General features: G+C 39.0%; 1 protein-coding gene across 2 annotated transcripts in view; it reads left to right on the plus strand.

The window, feature by feature from the left end:
• The first annotated feature begins 283 nt into the window (after positions 1–283).
• otc (ornithine transcarbamylase) overlaps positions 284–12,804 on the plus strand; it is a 47,888-nt gene continuing 35,367 nt past the window's right edge. The window contains exons 1-3 of one of the 2 annotated variants that reach the window (XM_039745085.1): positions 284–458; positions 8,303–8,441; positions 9,619–9,700. In XM_039745085.1, the coding sequence (XP_039601019.1) occupies positions 388–458; positions 8,303–8,441; positions 9,619–9,700 (292 nt within the window). In that variant the 5' untranslated portion in view covers positions 284–387. Of the gene's footprint in view, positions 459–3,378; positions 3,554–8,302; positions 8,442–9,618; positions 9,701–12,804 lie in introns of those variants that run through there. The other variant, XM_039745084.1, reaches the window with a different exon arrangement.

Genomic DNA, 12,804 nt, shown 5'->3' on the forward strand with positions numbered 1-12,804 from the left:
AGAATGCAAGCTGCGTTGCCATTAAAACAGCTGATTATTCTTTTGACACCTACCTGCTACATGATCCTGTAAAAATAAAGCGTACACTTTTCAACAGACTACAAATGGGTGTCTGTGTAAGCAACAAACATTACACCTGAGGTATTTGTTTGCGATTAAATACAACATATTATTATACTGTTTGATTCGCATATTCCGATACTCTGTAAGATTCTGGCTGTACGCCGCGTCTTAAGCTCCGCCCCTACCCCAACTGGGTCGGACTGCAGCTGTTCCTCGTGCAGTCACGTCATGATGAACCGATGGCACACTTGGAGCGCAGGGAGGAGCTATCGAGTTTAAATCGCAAAGTTTTCATTCGTTTACACATATTGCTCATAAAGCATAATGTTACGTTTTAGCGGATACCTGTGTGCCGTAATGGGTGCACGCAATTACTTACCAGTCCGGGGCTTTTGGTAAGTGTTCTACCGTCTACTTGGAAACGACCAAGTCTGAGATTTTACTACTCCAGTTGTCACTAACATTGGTCTGCAGTTGTTACAGTGGATGTCTCTTTCTTTTTGAGTTTTGCTTTTACCATGCTTTAAGTCGTCATGTCAAAAATGACCAGCAGATGCGTTCAAAGAAAGCTTTTTTACCTTGTTGATATTGAAACACCTAAAATATTTAAATATGTAATAGTGCGTCTCATAACTTAGCCTCATCGAAGTGGTGTTATATTTATATCCTTACACGTCTAAGACTTTATTGGCGAGTTGTCAATGATGCAGACAGATAGTGTTTAGATGCTTGTAAAGACTACTTTTCTGTCAGTTTTACTTGTTTTCTCATGTCTTATAAGTCATGCATTAATTTCAGTGATGCTGCTTTATTAAAGATTGGATACAGAGAACCAAAACACTAAAATTAGGTGTAAAATTGCTGTGGCAGTCATTTTCTAGATTCTTTTATTTGGGGTTTATGGCGAGTTAAGAAAATGAATGAATGGATGAAAACTATTCATAAATTCAAGTTTCATGCACAGGTTTTTGTTTTGTATTTCTACTTTTCTTGTTGGATATCATTGGCTTTATCTATAAACCTGTATTTTCATTTTGCTATTTTAATTACCTTGTTGTGTTATTTTACAAGCAGAACTTTAAAGTATATATTGTGAATAATGGATTAAAAAATGTACAAATGTAACGACAAGTTGGTTCTTGTGTTGCACTAAATCCTTCCAGGATGGGCATTGATTTACAGCATAGCTGAACTGAATAAGTGGTGAATAATAAAATAATATAAAGGTTTTTGTGAGAATCCCATGTGCTTCCTAAAATGTGCTATTAGATTAATTAGAATATATAAATGTTGGCACTGTGTATCTCTTTACCCCATGCTAGACTGGGATTTCATCCTCTGTGCTAGGTATTTCCATAGGTGGTGACTCCCTGTCAATCTATAAAAGAAAATGTTTGTTTACAAAATGGATGTACCTTGTGAGTCATATTACTGAATATTTTCACGTTACTTATTTTACAATTCAGCTGCAACACACATTTTTTCATTTATTTATTCATTTATTAATCTTCCAAAACTGCTTTATCCTGAGCAGGGCTGCGGGGAAGCTGAAGCCTAAACTGATAAGCAAAGGGCACAAGGCAGGCACAATCCCTGGACAGAATACCAACCCACCGCAGGGCGTAACACACATGGCCTGCTGAATTTTATTCTGCTTAGGGATAATAAAATTTACCTTGACTTTGAGTTTCTTAACTTTAATCTTTTTATAATACAGTAGGTGTCATTATGGTACAGCAGTTATTGTTGCCAGTTAAGCTTTGTGGAGCTTGCATGTGCTCTCCATATTCACAAGAACAGGCTGTTGGTGTCTAACTGGTGCTCTGTGTTGGACGTTGATGTGTGCAGCAACTGATAGCTCCAGGTTGTATAAAAGGGCATAGAGCCGATAAGTGGTTTGCTCTTGGCCAATCACATATAGTTGCATTATATCAGATTAGATTAGATAGAATTCATTAATCCTATGGGCAAATTTAAATAGTATAAAACAAGAAAATTTTCTAATTATGCTTAAATAACTGAGCATGAACATAAAACTATATTGACCGGTTCCTGGACAGTAGTGTTCTGGAAAGTTTCTCCTAAAGCTGTTTGGTAAAGTCATTGGGTCATGTTTTACTGTTTGGTTATAAGACAGTAAAAACCTTGAATTGGCTTTCATTTTGGTGTCTGTGCTTCTTAAGTGTAATGTTCTCCAACCAACAACTATGCACTGTTATAGTTTTCTCCAGGACTGCAGGTTTCTTAGTTCAGAATATACTGTTGGGTTGAATGGTTGGCCAGTGATATTGTTGTGTCCCATACAAAGCAAGTTTCTGACTAAAGCTATTTTTTATTTAAATTCTGAATCTTAAAATGTATGTTTAGATAAGTGCTGATGGAGTACTTTTATGATGTGTAACATACTTGTTTTCTTATTAGTGATTTGCTTGCTAAGACATATGTCTTCTATAAATGTAAGGTACAAGCAGGATTGTTAAATTAATTCTTAAGCCTAAATTTACTTTGAACATTTTGTTTTAAATGCTTCAGTGGCTTGTAATATTGCAAGGAAGTGGACACGTGGAAACATACGGTAAAGGTACAGTACATGTGGGTGCAGTAGTTAACACTGCAGCCTCATAGCTTAATAGTCCGTCCATTCATCTTCAAACCAGCTCATTCAGGTCAGGGTCGCGAGGCACCCCTGGGTTGAAATTCCTGTCTGAGTATTGCCTTTGACAAATTTATTTTTCGGTTTTTGGGTACGTATTTTTTAATAGAATACTAATGTTTTTCCTAACATAATAGCGAAATACGTGTTAGGTTAATTAGCCACTCTAAATTGGCAAGGTTGAGCGTAAAAGCCCAATGATGAATAGTTGAACCCTGCCAAAGACTATTACTTCATCCAAGGTTGTTTTTTTCCTAGATTGGTTGAACCCGCGGCTGTGTACTGGAGCAAAATATTTCTTTAAAGAATATGAAGGATAAGTTGGACCATTACAACCGTGGCTTATCATGTGCAGCCAAATAAACATTGTGTCCAGTTCAGAATGCAAGCTGCGTTGCCATTAAAACAGCTGATTATTCTTTTGACACCTACCTGCTACATGATCCTGTAAAAATAAAGCGTACACTTTTCAACAGACTACAAATGGGTGTCTGTGTAAGCAACAAACATTACACCTGAGGTATTTGTTTGCGATTAAATACAACATATTATTATACTGTTTGATTCGCATATTCCGATACTCTGTAAGATTCTGGCTGTACGCCGCGTCTTAAGCTCCGCCCCTACCCCAACTGGGTCGGACTGCAGCTGTTCCTCGTGCAGTCACGTCATGATGAACCGATGGCACACTTGGAGCGCAGGGAGGAGCTATCGAGTTTAAATCGCAAAGTTTTCATTCGTTTACACATATTGCTCATAAAGCATAATGTTACGTTTTAGCGGATACCTGTGTGCCGTAATGGGTGCACGCAATTACTTACCAGTCCGGGGCTTTTGGTAAGTGTTCTACCGTCTACTTGGAAACGACCAAGTCTGAGATTTTACTACTCCAGTTGTCACTAACATTGGTCTGCAGTTGTTACAGTGGATGTCTCTTTCTTTTTGAGTTTTGCTTTTACCATGCTTTAAGTCGTCATGTCAAAAATGACCAGCAGATGCGTTCAAAGAAAGCTTTTTTACCTTGTTGATATTGAAACACCTAAAATATTTAAATATGTAATAGTGCGTCTCATAACTTAGCCTCATCGAAGTGGTGTTATATTTATATCCTTACACGTCTAAGACTTTATTGGCGAGTTGTCAATGATGCAGACAGATAGTGTTTAGATGCTTGTAAAGACTACTTTTCTGTCAGTTTTACTTGTTTTCTCATGTCTTATAAGTCATGCATTAATTTCAGTGATGCTGCTTTATTAAAGATTGGATACAGAGAACCAAAACACTAAAATTAGGTGTAAAATTGCTGTGGCAGTCATTTTCTAGATTCTTTTATTTGGGGTTTATGGCGAGTTAAGAAAATGAATGAATGGATGAAAACTATTCATAAATTCAAGTTTCATGCACAGGTTTTTTGTTTTTGTATTTCTACTTTTCTTGTTGGATATCATTGGCTTTATCTATAAACCTGTATTTTCATTTTGCTATTTTAATTACCTTGTTGTGTTATTTTACAAGCAGAACTTTAAAGTATATATTGTGAATAATGGATTAAAAAATGTACAAATGTAACGACAAGTTGGTTCTTGTGTTGCACTAAATCCTTCCAGGATGGGCATTGATTTACAGCATAGCTGAACTGAATAAGTGGTGAATAATAAAATAATATAAAGGTTTTTGTGAGAATCCCATGTGCTTCCTAAAATGTGCTATTAGATTAATTAGAATATATAAATGTTGGCACTGTGTATCTCTTTACCCCATGCTAGACTGGGATTTCATCCTCTGTGCTAGGTATTTCCATAGGTGGTGACTCCCTGTCAATCTATAAAAGAAAATGTTTGTTTACAAAATGGATGTACCTTGTGAGTCATATTACTGAATATTTTCACGTTACTTATTTTACAATTCAGCTGCAACACACATTTTTTCATTTATTTATTCATTTATTAATCTTCCAAAACTGCTTTATCCTGAGCAGGGCTGCGGGGAAGCTGAAGCCTAAACTGATAAGCAAAGGGCACAAGGCAGGCACAATCCCTGGACAGAATACCAACCCACCGCAGGGCGTAACACACATGGCCTGCTGAATTTTATTCTGCTTAGGGATAATAAAATTTACCTTGACTTTGAGTTTCTTAACTTTAATCTTTTATAATACAGTAGGTGTCATTATGGTACAGCAGTTATTGTTGCCAGTTAAGCTTTGTGGAGCTTGCATGTGCTCTCCATATTCACAAGAACAGGCTGTTGGTGTCTAACTGGTGCTCTGTGTTGGACGTTGATGTGTGCAGCAACTGATAGCTCCAGGTTGTATAAAAGGGCATAGAGCCGATAAGTGGTTTGCTCTTGGCCAATCACATATAGTTGCATTATATCAGATTAGATTAGATAGAATTCATTAATCCTATGGGCAAATTTAAATAGTATAAAACAAGAAAATTTTCTAATTATGCTTAAATAACTGAGCATGAACATAAAACTATATTGACCGGTTCCTGGACAGTAGTGTTCTGGAAAGTTTCTCCTAAAGCTGTTTGGTAAAGTCATTGGGTCATGTTTTACTGTTTGGTTATAAGACAGTAAAAACCTTGAATTGGCTTTCATTTTGGTGTCTGTGCTTCTTAAGTGTGATGTTCTCCAACCAACAACTATGCACTGTTATAGTTTTCTCCAGGACTGCAGGTTTCTTAGTTCAGAATATACTGTTGGGTTGAATGGTTGGCCAGTGATATTGTTGTGTCCCATACAAAGCAAGTTTCTGACTAAAGCTATTTTTTATTTAAATTCTGAATCTTAAAATGTATGTTTAGATAAGTGCTGATGGAGTACTTTTATGATGTGTAACATACTTGTTTTCTTATTAGTGATTTGCTTGCTAAGACATATGTCTTCTATAAATGTAAGGTACAAGCAGGATTGTTAAATTAATTCTTAAGCCTAAATTTACTTTGAACATTTTGTTTTAAATGCTTCAGTGGCTTGTAATATTGCAAGGAAAGATGTTTTTGTTTCAACATATAAACCTATTTAATACTCAGCCAAATTACTTTGGGAGGTGTAAAGATGGATGTTGTCCCATGTACTCATGTGATCTGTAAAAACAATGGGTGATATCTCATCTAGTGGCACACTCCAGTTATAATGTAAAAATAATGTCTATGTAATGTGCCCCTTCCCCCAATCATTCAGAAGCTTTAGTCTGTCCCCTGATAGAACTCCTATGCGATTATTGGTATGCTTTACTGTACTTACAGACATTGGATGTGATTCCAATGGAGAGAATGGTCTAATATCCATTTAACGTTAGAAACTCTTTCTGTACTAGACCTACTGCACAGCACATTAGCATTATGTTAATTATAACTGTGGTTGGCAATATGTATTGTTACCATTGCTGACAGGGGGTGGCAAAGACTATTTCTGTATTTTATGTCCTGGTAAGTCCAACAAAGTTATCTTTTATTATTATAATTTTAGATTTTTAAAATTTTTTTTATCAGTCTTCAAAGATCTATTTACTGAATCCGCTTGTCCATTTTGTTTGTCATGGTAAATCAGGGCCTATCTTTAGAGTTTTCCACAAGAGATCCTGGAAGCAGACTTTGGTGGGATGGCAGTATATCATAGAGCACAAACATGCTAATATCCACACTAAGTCATACTATTTGAACTACTGGAAAATACCAGTGGACCCACACTGACAACATGTAAATTCCACATAGTGTCCAACAGTCTCAATCCGTGAATCTGGATCTGTCTCCCGCAAAGAACAAGTAAACTGCAATTTATTTTTTTAAAATAATTCTTCAACTTCACAACAGTATCCACATTTTTTTTTCAATGTTTCCTGTTAGATCTGAACCAGGGATTTATTCCTGACTCAAGTATATATGTATTAATTTTCTACCATGCCCCCATAATGTGGAGCCTAAGGGGGTGGGACCACTTGATAATGCAGCTAGGGAACTATTCCCAGCGGTATAAATATGTAAGATGCAGTTGACAGTCCATCTTTTGCATTTAATTTTTGTTTTGGATTCCTTCTTTTTGGTTTTGTAACTCTGGTTCAGTTTTGGATTACCTGCCCCTTTGACCCCTGTGTTCTTTTAACTCCTTGAGGGCTGGATATTTTTTCCAAAAAACACAGTTTTCTGAAAAAGCACACAGCAATGGTTTCAAACAGAAATCAACATAAAATGTCTGTTACTGTGTGCAGGTGGCTGCCAGTTTGCCAGGAACACGCAGTGGGCAGGCTGCCAGGATGTCTTTGCGTGGCAAGGGTGGCAGCATCGGTTGTGGATAGCAGTGCATCACAATCTGTTTTGCACCTCTTGTCATTGTAAGTGGCGGTCCCCCCACGCGAACATTGCCATAGGTATGTCAGCACAAACATATTCAGCACCACAATCAGCTGGGGATAGATCAGCTGAGGATCGAATAGCTGATGCTGGTACCTCACATTTGTTTTCAATTACATGTATCAGAATCATAGACTGGCAAGTCAGAGTCCAATTCAGTGATAATATGCGTATTTTGCTTTACACATTCGCTTTGATCTCAAGCCAGATTTTGATACTATTTTTGCCATTGTTTTCTCCTTGATAGTCATACTAGTGCAGGGAACCTTGGTCAAAACAATGAAGCTAACTTTCCTTTTAGCAAGGAGAGTCCAACTAAAACATAATAGCAGGTTTTGTCATTGTTTACAGTTGATTACCACCAACAACCCCTCCTTTTGACAAAAGTCGACATCCGCCCTGAAACAGTTAAGGTACTTTGTTTCTGCTTTGTGATTTGTTGGATTTTTTTGCCTTTAGGTTGTGGTCCTTGTGTTCTGCTTTGATCCTTTTTGGAATCTATAAATTAATACTTTAAATATAAAGAAGGTTCCAATGGTTTCTTCTCCTCCTTTGAGAAACATTTTTTGAATTTTAAAAGCCTTTTCCTGATTATTGAACCTATGCTGGCTGGAAGCTTACCTTTAACGTTTGTGACTTGGCTTCCTCACGAGTGAAGCCTACTCAGTTTTTTCCAGACATGTGAAGAAGGTGGGTCTAGCATTTGCTGTTTTCTGTCTTGCATCCCTTTTTTGTTATAACTGAGTGCCAGAATCATAATTTTCCATAGCCTCGCTAAGAACATTTTGCCTTTTGGAGTTGTCTAATGTTTTTGGAGAACCTTTTCAAGACCATCTGTATGTCATTTTATGTGGCATTGCCAAATTACCCCACACAATGGCCTTTGCTTTTGCCACAACTGTATCTTGTACTTTTTGATCTGCCAGTAGCTGTCTAATAATATGGTGACCTTGAAAGCTTTCTTTACTTCTGGTTGGTCTCTTAGTTTTTCTAGGTAAAAATAAACAATTCAGATTTTTTTTTAATTTATTGAAATGTTTCTCTGATGTTACAGTAAAATATACCAGCGGTATCTTCATCTTCATCTTGATGTCAATTTTTTATTTCATGTTTATTGCAGTACTAATTTTCATTTCTTTTCAAGTATAAATTAATGAAGTTAAATGCTGTAGCTGCACAGCTACTGTGTGCTTTGCTAATTTAACCTTTATTTAACTAATTCTTACAGTGTTGGTCCACCCAGTTCAAGCTCTGTGAACTTAAAAGGAAAAAGCTTTCTTACACTGAAAGATTTCACCTCAGAAGAAATTAAGCATCTGTTGTGGACCGCAAGTGATCTGAAATACAGAATTAAACACAAAGGTCAGGTAAGGACTTCATGCTCAGATTTCACATTGAACATTAATCATTTTGAAGACCTGCAGGGTGGAGATGATGCTGTGAATTGAAACAAGCTTAAAGAAGTGCCAAATCTTACATCTCTATTCCTTCTAGTATATATTCTTGCTGGCAGCAAGTCATTGCCCTAATTCTGGATCTGACTTTAAGCAATGTGGGCTACTGTTAAAATTTTCCATTTGGCATCTCTCTTCTGCCACCATATCTGTGGGTGAATGTATGGATTTATGCTTTAACCGGAGAAACCTCCATGTATGAATAGGTTTCATTCCTGTTTTAGCTGGTAATGCTACTGTTGTTAACATTTGTGAGTCTTTATGGTGTATTGTTTTTTTCAGGTCTTGTGCAAGTATGATAACACATGTAGCATGATTGTTATTACATTTTTTCCCTATAAAATATTTTTTGCATATTCCAGCTTCGGCTGGGGAGGGTTAGGGGGAATACATTGCTGTTCAATAAATACTGCAAACAGAGAAATTTTAAAATTGGAACAGACACATGAACAATGTGAGGCACCTTCTTTTATTGGAGAACACCAATTTTGCTTTCTCTGCCAATGTTGTTGAGTCTCTTGCACTTCTCATCCTGGATGGTATTCTAAAGTACATCAATTTCCATAACTTAACATGCAATCTTTTTTTCTTTTGTACTCGGGATGTTCAGAAATGTTATATACTTTCTTTGGGCTTATAGAACTTTATAGGCTTCCTGATGGCGTAAAGTGTGTATTACTGTACACATGGAAGGGCACATCAAGAAACACTGCAGTTTTAAGAGATTTTATATAGTAAAAAGCATTGTTATATTGCCCATGTGTCCATCTCAAATTTAATGTAACATAAAAATCTCAAAGTTCTTTGCCAGTGACCCTAGCTGCTATATATCATAAAGTAATTTATAATATAATTTCAAAGATTTGGTGTACTGATATACCCAGAAAATTAAGCATTTAAGTGCATAGGAATATAACTAATATAGTGATGGAATTTAATGTTTAAGTGTGACAGATTAAATAATTTTTCAAGGAAATGGCAAAGGGACTAAGGGAATAGAGTTTTTGAGTGCTTTATCATTTTAATAGTATGCTGTGTGTATGTATATAAATATATATATATAAATAATAAATAATTTTTTTCTTTATAGAATCTTCCTTTGCTTCAAGGAAAATCTATTGCTATGATTTTTGAAAAAAGAAGTACCAGAACAAGAATCTCAACAGAAACTGGTAGGTAGACTCCTTTAGGAACATGTACATGTTTACAAGGTCATTTTCAATGTCATGAAAATGTTAATTTACCAAAAGGTGAGGATACCAGTTTAGTTTGATCCAGTCATGTGTGGGTTTATATATATATATATATATATATATATGGAACATGAATACGTGACTTTGCCAGAAGGTTTGCTGTGTCTCCCAGCACAGTCTCAAGGGCATGGAGGAGATTCCAGCAGACTGGCAGTTACTCTAGGAAAGCTGTACTGGGCCGCAGAAGGTCCTTAACCCATCAGCAGGACCATTACCTGCTCCTTTGGGCATGGAGGAACAGGATGAGCACTGCCAGAGCCCTACAAAATGACCTCCAGCAGGCCACTGGTGGGAATGTCTCTGACCAAACAATCAGAAACGGACTTCATGAGGGCAGCCTGAGGGTCCAACATCCTCTAGTGGGCCCTGTGCTCACTGTCCGGCACCGTGGACCTTGATTGGCATTTGCCATAGAATACCAGAATTGGCAGGTCCACCACTGGTGCCCTGTGCTTTTTACAGATAAGACCAGAGTCACATTGAGCTCATGTGACAGATGTGAAAGAGTCTGGAGAAGCTGTGGAGAACGTTATGCTGCCTGTAACATCATTCAGCATAACCGGTATGGTGGTGGATCAGTGATGGTCTGGGAAGGCATATCCATGGAGGGACACACAGACCTCTACAGGCTAGACAACAGCACCTTGACTGCCATTAGATATTGGGATTAAATCCTTAGACCCATTGTCAAACAGTATGCTGGTGCAGTGAGTCCTGGGTTCCTCCTGGTGCACAAAAATGCTCTTCCTTTTGGTGATGAGAGTATGTAGGCAGTTCTTGGAGGATGAAGGAATTGATACCATTTACCTGCCCTCATGCTCACCTAAGCTAAATCCAATAGAACACATCTGAGACATTATGTTTTGGTCCATCCGACACTGCCAGGGTGCACCTCAGACTGTCCAGGAGCTCAGTTATGCCCATGTCCAGATCTGGGAGGAGATCTCCCAGGACACCATCCGTTGTATCTTTAGGAGCATGCCCTAATGTTGTCAGGCATGCATACAAGCACGTGGGGTCCAGACAAACTACCGAGTATGATTTGGAGGTGCTGCAGTGAAATTTCAGCAAAATGGATTAGCCTGCTTCATCATTTTTTCTCTTTGATTTTCGGGGTGTCTTTGAATTCAGCCCTCTGTAGGGTGATCATTTTCACTTGCATCAAATGATGTGGCATCCTTTCGTTCCTAACACATTACCCAGTCAATATCAGTATTGATATTCAGCATGATTTTGTCCCATTGAGATCTGATGTGTTTTCAAAGTGTTCCTTTAATTTTTTGATATATCTGTGCATATGTATGTGTGTGTGATATATATTGTCACAGATGGCTGTGGTTCTTAGCCCGCCGGGATGCCTAAAAGGTCCGGAGGGTGGCATAAAAGGCTTCCGGGTCACGAGGGGGCAACCGCCCTGGTCAAAAAGAGGACCACGGGAAAGGGACAAAGAGGTTCTGGCCTGTTGTGAACCGTGGCTGCCACCAGGGGGCGAATTAAGCCTCGAGGGACCTGGAAACAGTTACTTCCGCCACACTTGGCAGGATGGTGGAGGAACCTGCCAGGGACACACAGAGTGCTTCCAGTGCAAAGGGCAGCTCTTCCTGGTGTGGCGGAAGTTCATCATTGGACACCTGGAGCACATCTGGGCGGGAAATAAAAGGCGCCTCCTCCTAACAGTCTGGGAGCTAGAGTCGGGCGAGGGAGCAGGACGAAGCTCCCAGGAGGAGATTGGCGGCCAAGGACAGAGATTTAAAGTCTAATTGTGGTGATTATTGCTGTGTGCATTGTGTGGTGTTTTGGGACTGTGTTTATTTATGGACAATAAACGTGTGAACTTTATAAAGCTGTGGTCTCAAAAAGTCTCACAATGGCGCCCGAACAGGGACTTCCTGTCTGTTCCAAGACGGGGAACCCTTCAAATAAATTTTTTGTGAGCTGCCCTGTACCCCAGTCGGCCACACGCACGTCCTGCAGGGAAGCGGTCTGCACACGCACCGCGGACGCTCCACGAATCACCATAAAGCCGTTGGAGATTCTCCAGAGGGCCGTTTTCTACCCAAGGGGGGTGTGAAATGCCAGCCAAGGCAAGAGAAAGGTGGATGCTCCAATGTTCGTTGTTGCCGGAAAAACCGCGGTAGGCACAACAGTTGACGTGGCTGGAGGAACCTACCTGGCACCACGTCACTGGCAGAGGTGTGCCAAACCTAACCGTGAAGTCGGGACGGCCTCGCTTGAGGAAAGGGAGGATCCGCCGCGTCTGCAGAGGCCGAGGCAGAAAGACGGCAGCGAATCTCACAGTTCCCTCGGTGGGAGAGAACAATCTACTAGACCTATCTATCATCCGGTTTGAGGATGATACACCATGGTCTTTAAGTGCTTTATTTTAAGTAACTTGGCAGTCTCCTTGAATGTCTCCGAGGAAAAAGGCATTCCTTGGTCTATTAGACCCCGGTACTCTCCCACCTGGTTATACTTCAGTTCTTGTCCAGGTTTTTTCGGGGCTTTAAACTTTCTGCTGACTATGCCACTGTTACAAAAACGACCAAGGGACATCAAAAAGGTTTGGGGCAACCACCTGTATAATATGCTCTGGCTACAAAAGGTAATTGTTGAGAGTTGTTCACAGGTCAAAGAAACAAAACAGAACTGAATTAGGTTGTTAAAGATTGTGGCTTTATATAGAACGGAAGTAACGTTATCAGTGGCACTCGTGGATGGTCTGCAAGGGATTTAGAAAGAAAGTCAGTGCACCTCGCCACTCCCTTGTCTGGCGTGGAATCACTATCATTCAGGCCCTTTAGCTGTCACCCAATCGCACGTGTGTGACTATATACAGTATGTGTGTATATATAAAAAAATAAATACACATGACCTAAAGTGAGCACAACACATTAGAAGGTTGACCAACGTCTTTATTACTTCAGATGCCTTGGAAAGGCATTATATCTTTATCTGTGCTCACCAAGTTATACAGGTGAACATTCGTGTCTGTTCTCAATGGCTGCCTAAACTTTTGTTCAGCT

Source organism: Polypterus senegalus, chromosome 2 (assembly GCF_016835505.1).
Source record: "Polypterus senegalus isolate Bchr_013 chromosome 2, ASM1683550v1, whole genome shotgun sequence".
NCBI classification, from domain to species: domain Eukaryota; kingdom Metazoa; phylum Chordata; class Cladistia; order Polypteriformes; family Polypteridae; genus Polypterus; species Polypterus senegalus.